This window comes from Mchenga conophoros, linkage group LG3 (assembly GCF_057382185.1).
Source record: "Mchenga conophoros isolate Kocher_MC1m ecotype Shallow Benthic linkage group LG3, M_conophoros_male_GT1.1, whole genome shotgun sequence".
NCBI classification, from domain to species: Eukaryota; Metazoa; Chordata; class Actinopteri; order Cichliformes; family Cichlidae; genus Mchenga; species Mchenga conophoros.
In genome coordinates this window covers 76,571,100-76,590,645 of record NC_140528.1, presented here as the reverse complement: position 1 = coordinate 76,590,645, position 19,546 = coordinate 76,571,100, and the positions used below count along the sequence as shown (strand labels likewise).

The 19,546-nt window shown below is 41.2% G+C and overlaps 1 protein-coding gene across 3 annotated transcripts; it reads right to left on the bottom strand.

Moving 5' to 3' along the window:
• Positions 1–13: 13 nt before the first annotated feature.
• Positions 14–10,869, bottom strand: epoa (erythropoietin a). Of its 3 annotated transcripts, none has more exons than XM_085267319.1 (5): positions 10,758–10,869; positions 4,836–4,966; positions 4,631–4,717; positions 4,282–4,446; positions 14–1,597 (listed from the first exon to the last, which is right to left on the bottom strand). In XM_085267319.1, exons 1-5 carry the CDS (start codon positions 10,834–10,836, stop codon positions 1,445–1,447), a joined length of 615 nt encoding a protein of 204 aa, XP_085123445.1. In that variant the 5' UTR covers positions 10,837–10,869; the 3' UTR covers positions 14–1,444. The 3 variants fall into 3 exon arrangements, with proteins under 3 accessions (XP_085123445.1, XP_085123447.1, XP_085123448.1); XM_085267321.1 differs by lacking the exon at positions 10,758–10,869 and adding an exon at positions 10,331–10,625 and having other exon boundaries at positions 4,836–4,969; XM_085267322.1 differs by lacking the exon at positions 10,758–10,869 and adding an exon at positions 10,331–10,622.
• Between the last annotated feature and the right edge of the window lie 8,677 nt (positions 10,870–19,546).

The window sequence follows — 19,546 nt, the reverse complement described above, 5'->3', positions numbered from 1 at the left end:
TGTTATTTCTGTATTCGTGGCTGGAAAATTTTTATGTGGAACCAGTAAATTCTGCTGTGGCAGCTTGTACTTGTGCTTGCTTGTTCACCCCATCGAGAGGGGGGAAAAAAGGCAAAAATAATGAACGAGATGCACAAACTTCCCCTTTGTTGTGTTTCCATCCATCCTTTCTTTATCCGAGAACAACATTTCGTATTTAAATAGGGAATCATACAGTGATGGGACAAAACAACACAAAACAGGAAAGAAAACGCATACAAACATCCTTAAAAACATCTTGCACTTGCACGACAAGATATAAAAATAAGGGAAAAAACAAGGAAGAACACTTAACTAATCTGAAACAGTTGAGCATCCATTTTACAGAAAGCCTCGAGTTCCCAGGGCTCGCTGATTGCCTGGCTGAGGTTTGATGACGAACAATAGAGGGAGGGAGAAGACGGCGTCGCGTCAGCCTCTGGAAAACTATTTGCAATTACAGCCACACAGGATGTAAATTGTACGTTTTTCCAGACAGTCTGGCTATCAGCGTGTAGACTGGGTGAGTGTAGTCAGGCAAAAACAACAACACGGACAATGACGTAGCAGCTTCACAGTTCTCATGTAACCCTCCTCACTGACCTCTCACACCCCCAAACTCACTGGAACTGAACATCAGCTATGTAAGCCTTTGTTATTTGGAAAGGACATGCAGTATCAAACAGGCAATCAGGTACACACAATCATCAAAAAACTAAAGAAGAAAGAGCAGCAAACACCTTTGCAAATGTGTTCAGTGTTACACAACAAAACATGACAAAGAGCCCAACTAGCATGTTAGACCTGACACTACGTCAAAGATTGAGCTTAAAGTAGAAAAATCTGTATAAATAGTAATTCCTCAACTTAAAAATATATTAAAATATTCACTGAAAAAAATCTGAGAGACTGTTTCTGTGAGGCAAAGTTGAAAAATGTGGAAACCATGAGTGAGGCCACGTTAGTTTCTGCCTCCAGTAGTGAAATTGATGCCCAGGTGTAGTCAGTATTAACTGGGTGTTTCCCTCTAAAGAAATAAGTGTAAGGGTCAGACTCGCTGAAAACAGACGCACACGGACGACACTGAAACGTTCAGTCTTAGCTCACCCTGAAGTACATTCACACACAAAGTGCAAGAGAGTGCCAGTAAAACAGCTATTGGAGCAGTGCTTCCCAAAAGCATCACTTTGGTCTTTGTCACCGTGTCCATGAGTCACATCTACTTTCCAAGGTGCGTTCATCTCCTGTCCATCCAAAGCGTTGCTGAGACAGTCCTATCCTTTCAGCTCTTCCTCTGCATGCGACGACTGCTGCGTCTTTCTCATTCCACACCGCTTCCAGCAGCGTGCAGGTTAACCAGTGTCACATTTCTCCTCTTGCCTTTGGAAACACAAATTTCTTCGCCCGGGATGGGGCGATCGGTCGATCAGCTGACATCTGGCTTGCATGCCTGTGCACTTGAAAGAAGAAGGTGCACTTTGCCTCGCAGGAAGTTGACGTGGACCTGAAGCAGATCTGTTGCTAAGGACACCCTCCATGTTCCCTCAAGGTCTGTTGCATTTGCTGGTGGTGTAAATTCCTGAAAGAGAATACAAAGAAACACGATGTGACCCCTGAGTCATGTTCTTACGACAGGAGTTTGTCCTTCAGGACAGTTTGGACCTGAATGTCTGTGACTGTGCTCCGTTTGTCTGTTGCCAAAGAAAGAGTCTCTATTTCACTTTAATGCAATAAGTGAGACCATCTTAGAAACAAATGCACTGTCTCTAATCATCAAGTACATACCTTTCCCCACATTTTCCAGATTTTTTAACAGTAATATTATTTTTTATATGGTTTATGCAAAGTAGCAACGATAAGAATAAAACATGCATCACTCTTCTGCAATGCCTTTTCCTAATCTTGCCCAGCACATGTCCAGAGGCGTAGATGTGCTGGAACACAGTGTACTGATGCTTCACCAATTTTTCCCCCAAATAACAAAATTCGAGCCAACATTCACAGCTGGCTCGATTGGTTATCACAGTTATTAAGACAGACAACAACAAAAAATGTGGGGTCAAAGTTGTGATCGTGGTATTTAGGGCTAGATTTACTATTCTGCACAGGTGCAAAAACTTCTTTTCACATCAAAAATCTTGTTTACCAAAGAGCATTTCCAAAAATGAACCATAGGGGTGGAAGGACTCACGGTGCACTAATTTATATATAAAGATGCAGTCTGTTCCAATATTCAACTACTAAGAGCCGCACAAATTAGTGGCTCCAAAGTTAGCACACGCAATGAGGGTCAAGTGATGTCCTAGTAACAGTAATATTGTGGAGGCTCAGGTTTTACACATCAGTTTCTCTATGGAAACAGTGTAGCACTTAAGATGAATGAAAGGAGGCTGAATGTTTATGATATGAGGGCCCTTTTTTTGCTGCAGCCTGTAATAAATAAATGTAGTATTACATAGTTTAAGATTCAAACACTGATAGTGACACACTAACAAAGTCCCATTAACAGCTGTGTGCACACTTCTGTAAATATTTTAATTATGTATCAATATTAAGGTAGAAATGCAACCGAAAGCCTGAAAGTTCAGCTCAGTCTATTCTGCTTGGTTTCATTCACATATTAACATCATAAGTGAAGAGCAGGAGGGGACTTGGCTCTAAACGTGCAGTGTGAGAACACGGGGAAGTTGCAGGACAAAGTTTTGGCACTGCACTCACAGCTGGAGCCATCTCCCAGAGTACCAGTTACTCACTCGTTCATTGAACACAAATCACATTAACTGTGACAACCGAACAACACATGCTTTTTTTTTAATGTTAAATTTAGTGTTAAACTGTTATGTTTGTGTTCTGAGAGGGAAATTCCAAAAGTAGCTTTTAAAGCACCCAAAGATGTTTTACTTTGGTGCAGACTGTCTGTGCAAACCACAAATCATTTAATATCCGTTTCTTTTTCTTCTGCTCTCAAATCTGTAATATACTATTGACCTTGTAGTACCATATCACCCTATTAGAGCGCTTCACTCTCGCTCTGCAGGCCTACTTGTTGTTCCTAGAGTATTTAAAAGTAGGATGGGAGGCAGAGCCTTCAGTTTTCAGGCCCCTCTTCTGTGGAACCAGCTTCCAGTTTGGATTCAGGAGACAGACACTATCTCTACTTTCAAGATTAGGCTTAAAACTTTCCTTTTTGCTAAAGCATATAGTTAGGGCTGGACCAGGTGACCCTGAATCCTCCCTTAGTTATGCAATAGGTGTAGGCTGCTGGAGGATTCCCATGATGCATTGAGTTTTTCCTTTCCAGTCACCTTTCTCACTCAACGTGTTAATAGACCTCTCTGCTGAATCACACTTGTTATTAACCTCTGTCTCTCTTCCACAGCATGTCTTCATCCTGTCTTCCTTCTCTCACCCCAAGCAGTTGCAGCACATGGCCCCGCCCCCCCTGAGCCTGGTTTTGCCGGAGGTTTCTTCCTGTTAAAAGGGAATTTTTTCCTCCCATTGTCGCCAAAGTGCTTGCTCATAGTAGGCACATATGATTGTTGGGGTTTTCTCTGTATGTATTATTGTAGGGTCTACCTTGCAATATAAAGCGACTGTTGTTGTGATTTGGTGCTGAATTGAATATACACTACTGAAGTGTCAAACTGCTGCAGTTCTCTAACTCTGATATTATCTTTGTAAATGCATGCAGTAGAATTCAAAATTCACCAGAGAATAGGAGAGGGAGAGAGATGGCATCATAGTTAGGGAGTGCATGGACATCTATCCCACAGGAAGTAATGTGAAAAGAGAGAGTAGATGTGTCCGGGGAGGAGAGAGCGATGAGCAACAAGTAAGGAGTGATAAGCATGGTTAGACAGAAGACTTCATATATTTTTAAAGTCAGTTTGATCCCATTTGCTTAGTTATAGTTGAATAATGGTCAAAAATGTAGAGCTTTAGAAGCAGATAACTCAAAAGTGCCTGACTGATGTGCTCCACTACAAATAGCACTGCACCTCTGCACATGCCTGACCCGACTAAATTAGCTGACTGCTTTCAAAACCCACTACCACAGCTTATACTGCTCATTAAAGAGGGTCTAAATGGACAACAATCAGATATCAAAGCAAGATCCCCTTTGGTTGTGAACCAAATATTGCACATTTTGGCACCTGACCATGACCATTTGCCCATGTACACAGTGACAACACAGTGATGTTTGCTGGGCAGCTGCTGACCTGTTATTCCTGAATTACTACCTGGGAAGCTTCTCCAACTCACCTGGATGTTGAGACTACGCAACACAGCGTTGATGCTGAGCAGGTTTCTGATGGTGTTGTCTATGTGACTGTGCATTGCTGTGTTGGTGACCGACGTCTGTAGCGTGTTGAGGGACTGTTGTAACAACCATAAGCCAGTCTGCACCTCCTGGGCTTGTTCCTGTGCCTTGCAGGAAAAAAAAACCGGGGGCAGGATTTAAAGACCGTCCCTATACTAGAACAAACGGAGCCAGTAATAATGATCAGATTAGAAACGAACAGGTACTACGGCTTTGCCCACAGGTCGACTGAATTTGATAGCTGATTTAAATCTGCTGCTTAACATCCAGCAGTCATCAGTGATTACTTACATTTTTCTTCTCCCATACATCAAAGTCTACTGTAGTCTGGGGGACGGTGACAGACTGGGACAGGCCACAGCCTTCTCTACATGACTTCTGCAAAAAGAGAGAGAGAGTATTGATGACTTCAGCAGACAAAGAGTCTTTAGAGGACAACATAAAGCAACCTTCAGCTGCTCTCAGGTTTTAATGCATGCATACATTTTCCTCTCACCATAGCACCTTCTGCGTCTCGTGCTTCCTGTATGAAATGGTTCAGGACCCTCAGGTCACAAATTGGCCTCAGTGGGGATGACAAGCCTGGCTGGGTCCAGTCCAACACTAACAACAGCAAGGCAAGCAGTCCTGCTTATCACACACAACGGACACACAAACACATTTCATCAAAGTCTGGCGATGGTTTGATACCACTTCACATGTCCAGTACCAGCACTGAAACTGTGACACTGAGTTTCTTCTGAGCTGAAAACACGTTTTACATTTTCATTAACAAAAGAAACGTAACTTAGTTTTCAAACCATCCGCTGTGTTTCTAATGATAAATCTGTCTTCATTGCATGTTGCAGTTAAGCATTTACATAATTTTTATGCTGAAATCATATCAGATTTTTCTCTACCATCCATATATACATCTTCAAGTTAACAGCATGGCTTGGTGCATAATTTGCACTTGTAAGAGGGCAACAGCTGTGAGAGAAAGTGTGGGAATACTGAATAATATAAGTTTAGTTTAAGACATAGCAGCCATATTATAATCATGGCACTCAAGAGGACTTCAGATATATAAGGGATAAGCATAGTCAAATATAAGCACAATCTAAACTTTTGTGTATGACACCACAATGTGCAAGTGATATGCACATTAACAGTTAAGCATGGTTCATTATTTCACTAACATTTTAAAATGTCTTTCTCATGCGGACTCTGCAGGTCACCCCTCAGGTAAAGAGCTGTGAGGCTGGTAATTTTCCATTTGTTTTACTTCTCTGCTTGTTTGTAGGTCAACTTTGACCATTCTTTCATGACATGCTTCACGTCAAAATAATATTTTATTTAGGGGAACAGGGAGAAGATGAGCCTCTTGATGTTTTTGTGCATCCGTCTAACCAGCATGAGCAAACAAACAGAAACCTAAATCCAGACCGATACAAAATATGAAGTAATCTAGTTCATAGAGCAGCCTAACGTAACCAGACAAACCAAGAGGCACAGGCTCTGATGCCAATGGCTGGGAAACTTTACAAAGAAGCAAGCAGAGCAAATGTTCTACATAGTCTTAAAGTAACACTTCTGCCCAGGTCAGGTCCATCATTCTGAAAACAAATTATAAGAAAAAATAAAGTATCTTAGTAAGATACTGTACCTCAGTGCTCCTTGGTACTGGTACTTCAACTATCTGTAACTCTACTGGAAGGATGGAACATTGATCCACCAAACGATATCGTCTCATTTGATGTTTGAGCGCGGTCTAGCACGCCAGCCCAAACTCTACCATTGGTGTCCGACTGGGTTAAGAGCTGGTGCCTACAAAGGCCACAGCAGATGATTTACAGAGATCTGCTGAGGAAACAAGTGGACCTAAACCATGCAAGCAAAATAACCACCACTGGCTAACAGAACCAGGTCAGATCATCTCAGTGGAGCCATCCAGATTCTTTTTTTCCTCACTTATTACCCCTCTGGGAATTTTCGTACGTATAGCCGCATAGCCAGGGATCCTTCAGAAAAAGTAATTCTACCAAGTGATAAAATCGTGACAACTATTTTAAATACACAACTACAGAAGAGACATCAGCTAAAGGAAAATGCACTCAAATGCTGAAGAACACAAAACAATCTATTTATTTGTTGTCACACTTAATTCAGACCCCTGCTGTCCTGTGACCTGTGTTCAGTGTGAGAACATGTGAGGCTAGAGGACTGTGTCAGTTAGCCAACAAAAGCCTTTCTAGGAATAGTGTACCTAACTTTGATGCATTGCTACTGACTGAGCTGCTCAGTCTTAGTATGTGATGCATTACTGTTTAAGCTGTGTCACAACAGCATGATTCGGCAAATGAAACCATGTGATCTGCTGCATTATGAACAGAAACCTGCAGATACCATGACAGTGCAGGAATGACCTTGTTTAATCCTTGCTGTAACAGGGTATTTCCACAGCTGGGACATTAGTCAGCTGTGTTTCTAACTTTTTCCCATGAGCATAAAAGAAACTTGTCACATTCATAGAAATCAAGCCACATTCTGAACTCTAACGATACACTTGGAAATCTTGAGGGTCATGTGGGCATCAGCCTTGTTCCTCTGTGCCACATGTTGAATGCGCTCTTTCACAGCAGCCTGGCTGTGTGACGCAAAAGCATGACAGAAAATACAGATGATTTTCCCAGGCAGATGGGGCTGATACAGGTCACATTAGGTTCTCAGACCTCCTCATAACTACAACAAATTGAGATGGTTTCCAATATTAGATGAAGTCTTTTGAAAGTGATAACACAAGAGAAAACATCAAGAAGAGGTCAACAGCCCTCTACACCTCCCGTTTTCCTCGTTGGCAGTGACATGAGGATTGTCAGTGGCACATCTGCTTCTATATAACTGGAATCTGGGCTTTTTCACCCTCAGTGACAGAAAGTTTAATTGTTATTTGAAAAATAACAACATATAGTTACCAGTGCAGTCTCTGATAAAATAACATATGCAAGTTTGAGAGGCAAACTGGTCTCTGCTTCTTTTTTTTTCATCCGATCTGGCATTTGTTAGTGTGTGTGACTCAGCTTGAGGGTTATCAGCGAACTTTTCAACTCCACCACTGCCTACGTGAGAATTCATCAATCTAAAAAGTGTACGCACATGCATCCACTCTCGACTTTCTCACCATGATGGTGGAATTTGCGGCCCAGGACTGCGGCCAGACTGGAAGTTAACAGGTTCGCCTGCCAACGGCTGCCAAAACCATGTTGCTATTTTAAATTGAAATCAGCAGTCCACAAGTGGCAGTACTTTGGATAATGGCAAACTTCAGGCCAGGTATGTGACAGATGCTTTGCAAAGGTGACCGGCCGACTTAAAGTTGGCACTTTTGGTATGCGTTATTCTATCTAACTCTCACAAACACGTGCAAAAAGACTGTAGCATTTTAGATGGCACACAGGGCTGATAAGGAGATCCTATTTAAAACACATATCACCAGTGGAATGGTTGCTGCTGAATGCTTTGCAGTCTTCTACTTTGAACAGGTCTTCCACATGATAAAGTGCAGAGTTGTAAATAGGTAGCTATCAGATGACACAGGTCTGACATAATTTCCTGTTCTGCTGGAATCCCTTATAGCGGTCACCCAGAGGTGGGACCAAGTCATTGTTTTGCAAGTCTCAAGTAAGTCTCAAGTCTTTATCCTCAAGTCTCAAGTAATGTCAGGCAAGTCAGAGTCGAGTCTCAAGTCACTGGTGTAAAAGTCCGAGTCAAGTCACAAGTCTGAAACTTTGAATTTCAAGTCCTTTCGAGTCTTTAAAAAAAAAAAAATGAAAAAATAATGTTGCAGTTATATGCTAAATGTAAATATTAGACCATGTAATTTTTAAATCTGTGTTTTTCTCAACACATGACAAAATAGTGAACTTAGAAAATATACACAAATTGTAAAATTGCACCTCTTTAAAATGCAGCTCAATTAAACCTAGCTCCAAGAATAATTTTCACCGACAGTTCTGAGATACGCTGCATGTTATTCTTGGATGCGGTTGTAGGACCAGCTTTAAAATCAAATGACAAAAATATCATACACATTTAAAAAAAAATGCATCACCAACGTAGCCTGGAAAACATTTGCTAGTTAGATGAAGTCAGCTATCTCATCGTAGCATATTTATATGCATATTTATAATCATACGGTTCTTGGAGTGAGTGCATACACTCGTGAAGTTTAGTAACTTCAGGTCACTGCAACAAGCCCAGGTACAGTTTACCGACGGATGGGTGCAGGACCTTGAACTGCACCGTGTAGAAAGTAAAGACCATCGTACGTATCATAAGTTTACCAGTCTCACAAATCGTCGTCATAAATACACATTCGTTAACCGTTTATTAATATAACCTTTGAGCTCAATGGTAATTAATTAGCAGTGGAAATAATTTCTGGTACCCATCACAGAAATGTAGCAGTGACAATAATACTGTATGCTGCAATCATACTGGACAATTAGTGATACAAAACAACTGTTTTATCCTGTGAATAAAAGTATATGTTTTTGTCAATGTACCATAATAACAGAAGCGAAACGCAATATTGTGTCAGGACAATTCACTATTTATGCACAATAAATAAAGGAGCATAGCGCCACAATTTCTGTTCAGCGCCAGACTTGCTTGTAACCTATATCACCAATTATGTTATGAAAATGACGTATTAACTACTAAAAAACACTGACCTTTGTGTAAATGCTTGGAGCAGACTAACCTGTGAGCTGGAGGGTTCTGGGACGTTATAATTGGTCTTTGAATGGCTGCAATCCAGGCCATCCGTCGCATCTTTGTTACTTTGGAAACATGGCTTGAACAATTTCTCTTCAACGACGTAATCCGATAACAACCGATCTCTTTACCCGTCGGCTTCCCGTGGCTGTCATGCGACCGGCTATTGCAGTTAATAATACAACGGCTTCTTGACATTTTTGTGTTTCTTTTTATCGCTGTATAACTGATTTTAATTGAAAGCCTGCGTGCGCTAGTACCGCTTGACCGCTTGCCACGAGTTCCCAGAATCCTTTGCGGTTCTACCCGTGAATGACGTCACATTTTCAATCTATGCATGTTAAATTTTATATTTGGGGTAAAATATCAAGTCTTTTCAAGTCCAATTCAAGTCCCAAGTCATTGGTGTAAAAGTCCAAGTCAAGTCACAAGTCTTAGAACATTTTTTCAAGTCAAGTCTAAAGTCATAAAATTAATGACTCGAGTCTGACTCGAGTCCAAGTCATGTGACTCGAGTCCACACCTCTGCGGTCACCCTTTGATAACCCTTTGCTCTTTTCTGCTGACTTAAGTATGCGATGACTGTGCCAGAAAGCACAGATTCAGCTTGCATGTTTGAACATTTTCCAGTATGCTGTGTCACGCTAGAGAAACGCAGTGGAGATGGATTTCCCCAATGAACGAGACAAAAAAAGTCCTCAATACTCAGCACCTCATGTAGAGCAGCGATTTGCAGTAACAACTGCTTCATCAGCAGACTTTTTTTTGTCATAAACATGCATATTCACTCCATCATACATTTGTTCCACCAAATACAATTCATTGGCTTTATTTCATTTTTAAATGTTAGTATCTTAAATAATCAAGAGCCTCTGGGTGTATTACAGTCTTAAAGCACGGTTCAACGTATAACTATGCTACAGGGAGTAAAGCACAAAAGAAGAAAAATGACAATCCTGTAGCACAGGACTGTCATTTTTCTTCTTTTTCTTCTTTTGTGATCTGCGAAAAACCGGAAAAAGTAGCAACTTATCTCCAGATGCTTAAATCCCAAACCCCAGAACCAATATTCTTCCATACAGGATAAGCTGTACATCGAGAAGCCTAAATGCAAGCATCCATGTGTCATCAGCGTGATGAGCGTGTTCAAAAATGCCCAGCACAGAGACCGCTGTGGCACGCAGGTCATGCACACCAAGCGAGGCACCAAAATAGAAATCTCACATGCGCTCTTACCTCTACCTGTTTTCTGCAACATTCGCAAACAGGTGCAGCATCTTTAAAACACATCGTGAAACAACTAAACACATGCGCAGGCGTCACGATTCAGGTTCCGTCCAACAGATCCAATACACCACCAAGTGCGCTGGTCTCTGCGTGAATCCCGACCAGCGTGCAGGTCCGTGTAAAAAAATAGGTCCGTGCAGTCACCTTCCACACTTTGCATCACCGCTGTGCTTTGGCAAAACCTTTTATTTACCTCCCCCAAGGATATAGTGATAACGTGATAGCCCGCAAGAACGACTACGCGCCTTTCTACGTACCGCGGTGACATTAAACATCAACCCACCATGCAGTGACTCATTGCGTAAAGAGTGAAAATAGAGTAACTAGTAAAGCCAGAGTACAGAGAAAAAAACATGAAGGCATGCCCATAACTCACTGGGAAACTCCATAGCGGCATCCGCATAGCCCCTCACAGGGTCCTCGCGGTTTGGCCCATAGGTCCGTCTATTGCCCATTAATTGGAAACGAAGCTCTTTTGTGGATCTCTTGTGCACTTATCCGGTAGGTGTTTCTAAAAAGTGATGCCGTTTGATTTTTTTTTATTGATGACTTTGAAAATATAGTTGCATTGTTTTAGTGATGACAATATAAGCCGCTCCTCCCTTAAGGCAAAATGTTTTCTTTCATCGTTATCCAAATAATAGCCCCATCGGTGTTTAGATAACAAAAAGTAAATAATGCCTCAAAAAAAGCCGCGCAGACACTTCCCATTCATTGTCTGGGTGCTTTCAGAAACGCTCATTAGAATATATTTATTGCCGAAAATGACAAAAGAAAACTTCAGAAATGCTTTCGTTTGTTTTCTCTTTCTTTGTTTTATACGCCGTTTGTCATTAAAAAAGCGTATTTGTTTTGAGGTGGAGTTTGGTAAAGAGGGACGGTTTTTTGGAAAGTTTACATACATTAGCAGCTTAACCCCCCAAAAGTTACGTTTTCTTAAACGACTTCTCTTTTGTTCTATGTTAATAGATTTTTTTCGGGTCTGTGTTTTTATGTTTCACAGGTGATTCTCACATAGACACTCTGTGCCCACCAGCCTGTGACCAGGTAAATTGGGTCATGTGTAAAATGGGCTGTTAAATATTTATCAAAGACAAATTTTGAACAAAGAAGGCAAATAGTTTATTTAACATTTAGATCTCAAGAGAATAGTGTTTGTGTTTATATTTTATGTAGAAATATATTATTAATCTATTTTGTGGCTTTGTTAGTTTCCATTGCTCTGTAATGAAGGATATTTGGTTTCACTTTCCCGTTTCTTGATATTCCTCTGCTCTTCTCATCCCATCTTCTAGCCACTGATTGTATTTCCTGTCTGAAGTGACATCCTGTCTCTGTTTTGTACCTTTCCCCCATTTTTTAACATTTCTTCCCTCCGGAAGAAAAAGTGATAGGCTTTTTTTTCTTTTTTAAAAAGAATTCCATCTACCTTATCCTCTAGCCTATCCAAACTGAGAAGTAAGGTGCAACCTGGATAGGTAATTGCTGTTTCTTAAGTTATTACGGAAAATATGTAGCATTTCAAATATCACTGCACTACCTATTTTATCGCCCCATCCCTGAGCTACCGTACCTTCCTTAGCAACCTTAGACCAATAAAACCAGAACACATCAAATACATTTTTGCAGCACTTTAAAAATATCTAAGTGAGGAGGGGAAATGAATCAAGTTTGTGTTCTTTTTGGTTAGCAGTGATTTTTCCTTGAAACTCTCAGATGGATGCCATTTTTGTCCAATCACGTTCTTTTTGTTGAATCGTCAATACTGAACATAACTGAGGCAAGTGAGGCCTGTACTTCTTTAGACGTTGGTCTGGGTTCTTTTGTGATGTCCGGGATGCGTCATCGAAGCACTCTTGAAGTATTTTTGGTACGCTGGGAAGTTTCACCACTGTTCTGTGTTTTAGCCTTTTGTGGATGATGGCTCTCATTTTGGTTTTCTGGAGTACTGTTAATTAATGGTTAATCAAGGGGGACAATCACTTTTTTCACTCATGGTCAGTTGGTTTAAAAATGTTACATTTTTTGTTACATTTGTTAATCTCCCTGTTATCTACAATTCTGTTGCCATCTTTTATATTTGGGGGGCAGTTTGACTCAAAAATGATGCATTATTTATCCAAGAAGTTACCATAGCATGAAGAAGCATGAAACAAAACACACTTAGAAGGATTTTATTCATTATAGAGATGAAAAAAAGAAACAAAAAAAACATATAGAAAGTCAGTTTTGGCATTGTGTCAGACTGTTTAATAGTAGTGTTCTGTGGATATGAATGTAGATCTTTAAGACAGCCATCACCAAATGAACTTTATAATAGTATTCCAGATGTGGTCTAGGTGTCCCTCATCTCTCACTATGAATTTCAGCATGTCTTCACGTAAAGTAAATGCTTCTGAAGAATACTCCTTGCATTTAGATTTTCATAGTTCTGGTGCTTGCTGTATAGGAAAACTGGAAGCACCATGGCTCGGTGGGAGGACATTTTTCATTTCCTTGATGCAAAAGATAACAGTGACTTCATCAGGCAGTTTTCACTCTCCTCAACATGGTAATTCTTCGTATTCAACAGCTCCTCCTATAGCATGAGTCTAATACGTCACACATTGCAGTCACTTTGTCACTCTCTCTGGCTCTGCCTCTAATCAAAGCATATGGCTTGGGAGAGCACATGGAAGCCTGCAGAGACATGGTGAGTGGAAAGACTGACCTTCCCCTGTCAGCATTCCACAGCGTCGCTGCTTTCACCTTCTGACATGTACCCTCCTGTCCAAATGAGGAAACCACTGAAACTTTCAAGTGGGGCACAACCAAGTCTTTCCTACTGTTTCCATAAATGTGCCTATTTCAGCCTTGTTATCTCTACTTTTCACGATGCTGCTATTTATCTTGTATCTCGGAGATGGCTGATAGCTATGCTGAGAGTGGTCAAAGGAGCTTTGAAAGAAAAGCGTCTGGACTTCTTTAAGTTGCTTGAAGACGTTTCACCTCTCATCCGAGAAGCTTCTTCAGTTCTAAGGTCAAATGGCGGAGAGTCCCAGATTTAAACCCAGTGGGAGTGACCCCCCAAAGAGGGACAAAAGGACCCCCTGATAGTCCTCTAATCACATGAGCCAAGGTGTGAAAACGGGTGTGGGTCACAATCAGCCAGGGTTTCGGGTGAGCTCATTGTGAAACCTGACCCCACCTTATCATGCGATTTCCTGAGGTCAGATGGCCCAGGATGTCCCCAGACGCCTTAACGCCCACTCACATTTGACCTTAGAACTGAAGAAGCTTCTCGGATGAGAGGTGAAACGTCTTCAAGCAACTTAAAGAAGTCCAGACGCTTTTCTTTGCAAGCTCCTTTGACTTCGATGACCTGGATGACTGAGAACCTTCACAGACATATGCTGAGAGTGAAATATTTTTTTTGCAATTTTTGAAGGTAATGTAGCTGCTACGAGTTGAGTGACAGGAGGGACAACACTAATGCTCTCATTCTTATAAGATGAGGATCTCTCATAGTTAACATCTGCAACATTAGGCACATTCTTCTGTCAGTTTCATTATCCAATAGCATCTAGAAAACTGGAAGGTTTTCTATCAATGTGAGAGTTTGACGGGAGTACGCATGCATGCATGAAAGAATAGCACAGAAGCCTGTTGTGCAAGCTTTTATATAATTTCTTCTCGTCTATGATATTCAAACGATCACCTGCCAACATCAGAACAAATTTTACATCGAAACAGTTTGACACATATAAAACTTATTGCATGGATCTTCCCTCCACTGTGTTTGGCAACTCATTCCTAGTTCTATTACTACGAGATTCATTAGGTCAAGCACTTGAATCAAGGCAGCTCTTTAGGAAGGCATGGTCTCACTGTGCACATCTTGTAACCTCCAAATTGGTAGACAATGTAGTACATAGCTCACAGGAAAGTATAACTTTCAACACCCCCAACTTCCCACAACCAATGACATGCATCCTCAAATGTTACAACTTGCACTCATTCAGGAGGAAATTCTGAATGTCCTTCACGTCACTGTAAAAACAAACAAACACACATAGAAGAATAAAGAACAGACTTAAATGCTGAAATAGTTCTTTGTACAAGTTCTAGCTTTACATTCAGCAGGTTGTCCTTACCTGTGATGAGTGGGAGACTCTTAGCTGCCATTTTCAACTTGATGATTCTCAATGGAGAACTTTTGCTCTTTCCACCCAAGAAGCCTCGACTCATCTCGTGGAACTAGAAATGTTTTGGAACTTTATAAATAATTTCCCTTTTAGTATAATAAAATTCTCAATTTTCTCGGTTTTTGAGACATCTTAATTTTTTTTACTATGTTTAAAACTAGTTCCATTTAATCAAGTGCACAATGAGCTTAGTGTTATTTAGTCATTTAAGCTACTTATTGCTTTACAAAGTCTGTTAGCATGTGTTAACCTGAACTTACATTAAATATGCAAAAAATTTACAAAGATTTGGTGCATTTCTCTCTCCAGTAGAGTTCAGAGACTAGATAAAAAATAGTCAACTGTACCAACCATCACAAACCTCTAAAAATTGGAAAATAAAATCCCTATGAACAGTGTTAATCTTGAACATTACTTAATCTGTGGAAGGTAAGTAAAATTTGTTGTGAATAGTGCAGTCGAGCACCATTCACAACAAATTTTACTTAAGATACTATTATGCTGCTGCAGCAATACCATTTAAAAATCACAACACATTCAAATTAATTAAGTTCTAACCCCACCATGACCACAACCTATTTAAAGTTTCACTGAACTACATACAAAAACATAAATCAAAACTGACCCAGGCACATGGAAGAGCAATCTCATCCATCATCTAAACAAAGCATCTGCTACAGGAAGGTGAAGGCTATTTAAAGGAAAGTGTGAGTGTTGGAGTTCATTCATGATATTCTTAGAATAGTTTTCATTCAATATGACTTCCTCATGAGACAACGAAACAATCAGAAGTAGGACAAACATTAGGAACCAGAATGGCGTTACTAATTCTGTGCACAATAATGAATTTAATCAGTTTTATTTACTAAATAAGATCAAATTGATATTATGTCATGTGAATTGTAACGATTCAGCTCAATGCAGGTCTGTTAAAAATGTTATGCAGCACTCATTCTCTGCACTTCAGTCAGGGGTATTTGTGTCCAGTGCCCTCGTGCTGACAGTCCCTTTGGAGCCAGAGTATAGGAAATATATTGAAATTTCCTGGAAGTCCCTTCTGTGTGTCATAAAGGAAAAGGGTGTCCTTCAGGGGCCACATGAAAAAGCTCCGTCAGACAGGAAGTAAAGGTATGTTTGCATATGTATTATCGTAAGCTAACAATGCAATGGTCCCAGTATGCAAGGTCCCAGTATGACATGAGGGTTAAGTGACACATACAGCTTTACTCACAAATACTTGGAAACCCTGATAAGTCACCAAGCTTACATACCCCCACGCTTACCGTTTCAAAATCCTATGTAAGCTGCACGTATAACACACACACAGACACACACACCGACACACAGAGAAGTTAATAACCAGATATTAACTATGACCAGTGATTCACTACAACAGTCATGATTGTCCTGATGTCAGTAAATAAAAAAAATAATATTAAAAAAAGTTTCTCAATTCACTTTTAATCAAAAGCCAAGAAAAACAACTGGAACATTTCTGCATTTGTTCCTTTCCTAAACATGCAACATCTAAAACACCAGCTGGAGGACAAGTATGAACTTAAAACAACTTGATTCAATGTATTTCAGGTATTTTTCTAAGTTCATAGATATAACTCTAGACCCAGATTCTGAGTCAGCTTTAATTGTACATGTCAATGCGGTGCTAAACTGAAGCCAGTGCTGACAACTGTGCTGCACTGTTTGCTCAAAGGGCTGTTTGCTTATGTCTGGGCCAACATGAGAGAGAGAGAGAGGAGAGGGAGACAAGGTACGTGCTGCGAGCCATGCTTCATGATCAGAGCAGAGGATTGGGGTGGGAGGTGAGGGATGTGTGGGGAGTGCGGGGGCAGGGGTGTCCAGTCTCAGTGACTCCTGGTTTGGAATAGGACACAGTTATTGAATTTAGGATGACATGGAGGAGGGGAGATGTAAAGTTGGGATGAACCCAATTGCACATTCCTCGTGCCATGAGCTGGGGGAACTGCAGGAGATGCTGCACCGTACTTTATAGGAGACAGCCAAAGAGCACAGCTGTTAGCGTATATGTGTGTGTGTGTGTGTGTGTGTGTGTGTGTGTGTTTCACTTTCTATCTAGGTTTTTGGCTTGGACCCAGCTAGGTCTACTCCTCTGGCGCGCCACAAGACAGGAAACTGACATAAAAGAACAGGGAAACTCTCCGTGAGCGACACAGGAGCCGAGGCAGGAGCCAAGACAGTGGTCACTGACAAAGTCAGAAGTTATTGTTTCAGGTTACAGGCATATACTGTGACAAGAACTGTATGTTATTGGAGTTATTGTGATTCCATTGTAACGGCCACAAGCTTGGAAAGAGTCCCGGGACAGGGATTTCATCAGTGAAACCGATGCTTTGACCTAATGCTGTCATTTAACCTCCAGTGGAACTCCATGCTACTGTGATCACTTACAGATATTCATTTGTACTGAATGCTCCTCCTGCAAATAAAAGGGGGATACCTGTAAAGGGAGCATTTGACCTACTAACTAGAATTGGGATATAAGGATAAGCTTGTGTGAACACCTGTGCTTCTAGCAATCTAGAAACCATCAGCTAATCTACTGAGCCTCCTCTAGATGCAAAGACCAGTTTTATTGTTCCAGTATAGCCAGAGTGGACAATTAATATGTACTTCAAGGTATCCAGTCCAGAAGGCTGCTCATGAATGCAGACACACTTTTTAAAAAGCTAATTAAAAGCTCTTATGCTGAATGTATACAATCCAGTATCAAGAAAGCTGCAATCCTTAATCCGAGGAAGAGATTGGCAACTATCATTTCAGATGTGATGCAACATCACGAGTGACCTAAACTGCATTCCTTACTCTGTAGCTAACTCTGTGTTTTAGCTCCTCAGATTTTCCCTATTATCTTTTGTATAATTCTTTGAAAGCATAACCACTTATTTTCCTTACATTTAGTCCTCTTCCTGTTGCCCATCTGCCCTCTTTGGTATTTCTTCTGACCTAACTGCCCCTAGTCACACTCCGTCTTATCTATTGGCCACTCATCACTTGTCATTTCCACTTAATGCCCTTTTCCCTCCTCCCTGCCATTTCACTGACTCGCTGGCCCTCTATGGCCTGAGATTTAGGTTTAACATTCCACCTCAGCCTCTTTCTTCCATTTACATTCTTCACTGTGCTGCTGTTCAATGAGCACACGTTTAACTTTGACTCTTAGTTTTTCTGGTAAAGGCAGCAGTCCCCAACCTTTTTTGCGCCACAGACCGATTTAATGTCAGACAATATTTTCACGGACCGGCCTTTAAGGTGTCGCGGATAAATACAACAAAATAAAATAATACGACCGAGACAGAAACTGTAGTATTTTGTAAATATAGTCATAAACGTAAATTCACTGTGTTATTGTGTAACTTTATTAGCAGCGTCCTCCTGAAATATGCCAACAACATTGAGAGTAACATCCTCCTCTCTGCCCCTTAATAATGCTCTCTGGTCGCTATGGTAATGCGAAAATATTTCTTTCAAAATAAGACACAACTACAACACGGGAAAAGACCCAGGGAAACTGAGTTAATAATAAAAACCCTGAAAACCATCATTTTTACACCCGAGCCTCAACTCTCGTGGCCCGGTCCCAGTCCGTGGAGCAGAGGTTGGGGACTGCTGGGTTAGACCACACATTTTGACTTACAACACCATAAGCCTAAAACCATCCAACTTTAATTGAAAACCTCATGGCTCTCGGATACAATAGTTTAAAGACGCCAATATTTTCCAAAACAAAGCACTCCCTTAATTTTGCTTACCACCTATCCAGGCCAGTGAACAACGCTGTAGCCCTCATTTTTTATTAGGTCTTCAAACAGATTCAGTCAATACAGCTCATAAAGCACTTTGTGAGACTGGCAGAACATATCTGAGTGTATATTAAGCTATAGCCCAGATTTTGTGATATCAGATAGCATAATGTCATCTGAGCTCCAACTGAACACAGGAAACTCTTCTCATTCTACACAGGACCGTCCACTGGATATGTGCAAATCTCATGATCATCAGGCAACATATACAATACAATAACAAGCAGACAGTCTAGAAGCTGTCCATCTAAATAAAGGATAACAGCCAGTACGGTACAACCAGAAAGTACATCTTCAACGTCAGTGAGGGGAGTTTTGGAATATACATGCATTTGCTAACTAACTTATTCTGCAGCCATTAACAAACACCAGAATAAACACCCCGAGGCTGCTTTTATTGTTGCTGGCGACTTCAACCACACCAACTTAAAGACAGTCCTCCCCAGATTCCACCAACATGTCTCCTGCCACACCAGAGGAGACAAGACTTTAGACCATGTGTATTCCAACCTGGCTGGAGCCTACAAAGCAACACCCCTCCCCCACATTGGACAATCGGACCATCTCTTCCTGTTCCTCACACCTCGGTATTCACCACTCATCCAACGTGTGAAACCTGCTGTGAGGACAATTAAAGTGTGGCCAGAGGGGACAGACGCAGTGCTCCAGGACAGATTTAAAAACACAGACTGGAATATGTTCACCCACACAGACCTGGACCAGTACGCCTCATCTGTACTGGATTACATCTCCAAAACCACAGACAGTGTCACCACCCAGAAACGGATCACCATGTACCCCAACCAGAAGCCTTGGATGAACCGGGATGTTCGTCTCCTCCTGAAGGCCCGCAACACTGCCTTTAGGTCAGGAGATGCACACGCCTACAGCACAGCCAGGGCTAATCTAAAGAAGGGCATCAAAAAAGCCAAACACCATTACAAAAAGAAGGTAGAAGAACACTTCTCCATCTCCAACCCCTGACGCATGTGGCAAGGACTCCAGACCATCACAGACTACAGGACCACCAAACCCTCCCCCGCATCCTCTGATGTCTCCTTCCTCAACGAGCTCAACAACTTTTATGCTCGTTTTGAGCGAGGGAACCCCACAACCACAACCAAAGCAGACGTGACGCCAGA

What these genes read in the sequence shown, in the direction of transcription:
- epoa (XM_085267319.1), bottom strand. Translation starts at nt 10,836, where the DNA reads ATGGGCAATAGACGGACCTATGGGCCAAACCGCGAGGACCCTGTGAGG. An exon ending in TGCCGCTATGGAGTTTCCCA is followed by an intron (nt 4,967 to 10,757) that starts GTGAGTTATGGG and finishes TGTGATAAGCAG; the next exon opens with GACTGCTTGCCTTGCTGTTG. An exon ending in ATGTATGGGAGAAGAAAAAT is followed by an intron (nt 4,447 to 4,630) that starts GTAAGTAATCAC and finishes TTTTCCTGCAAG; the next exon opens with GCACAGGAACAAGCCCAGGA.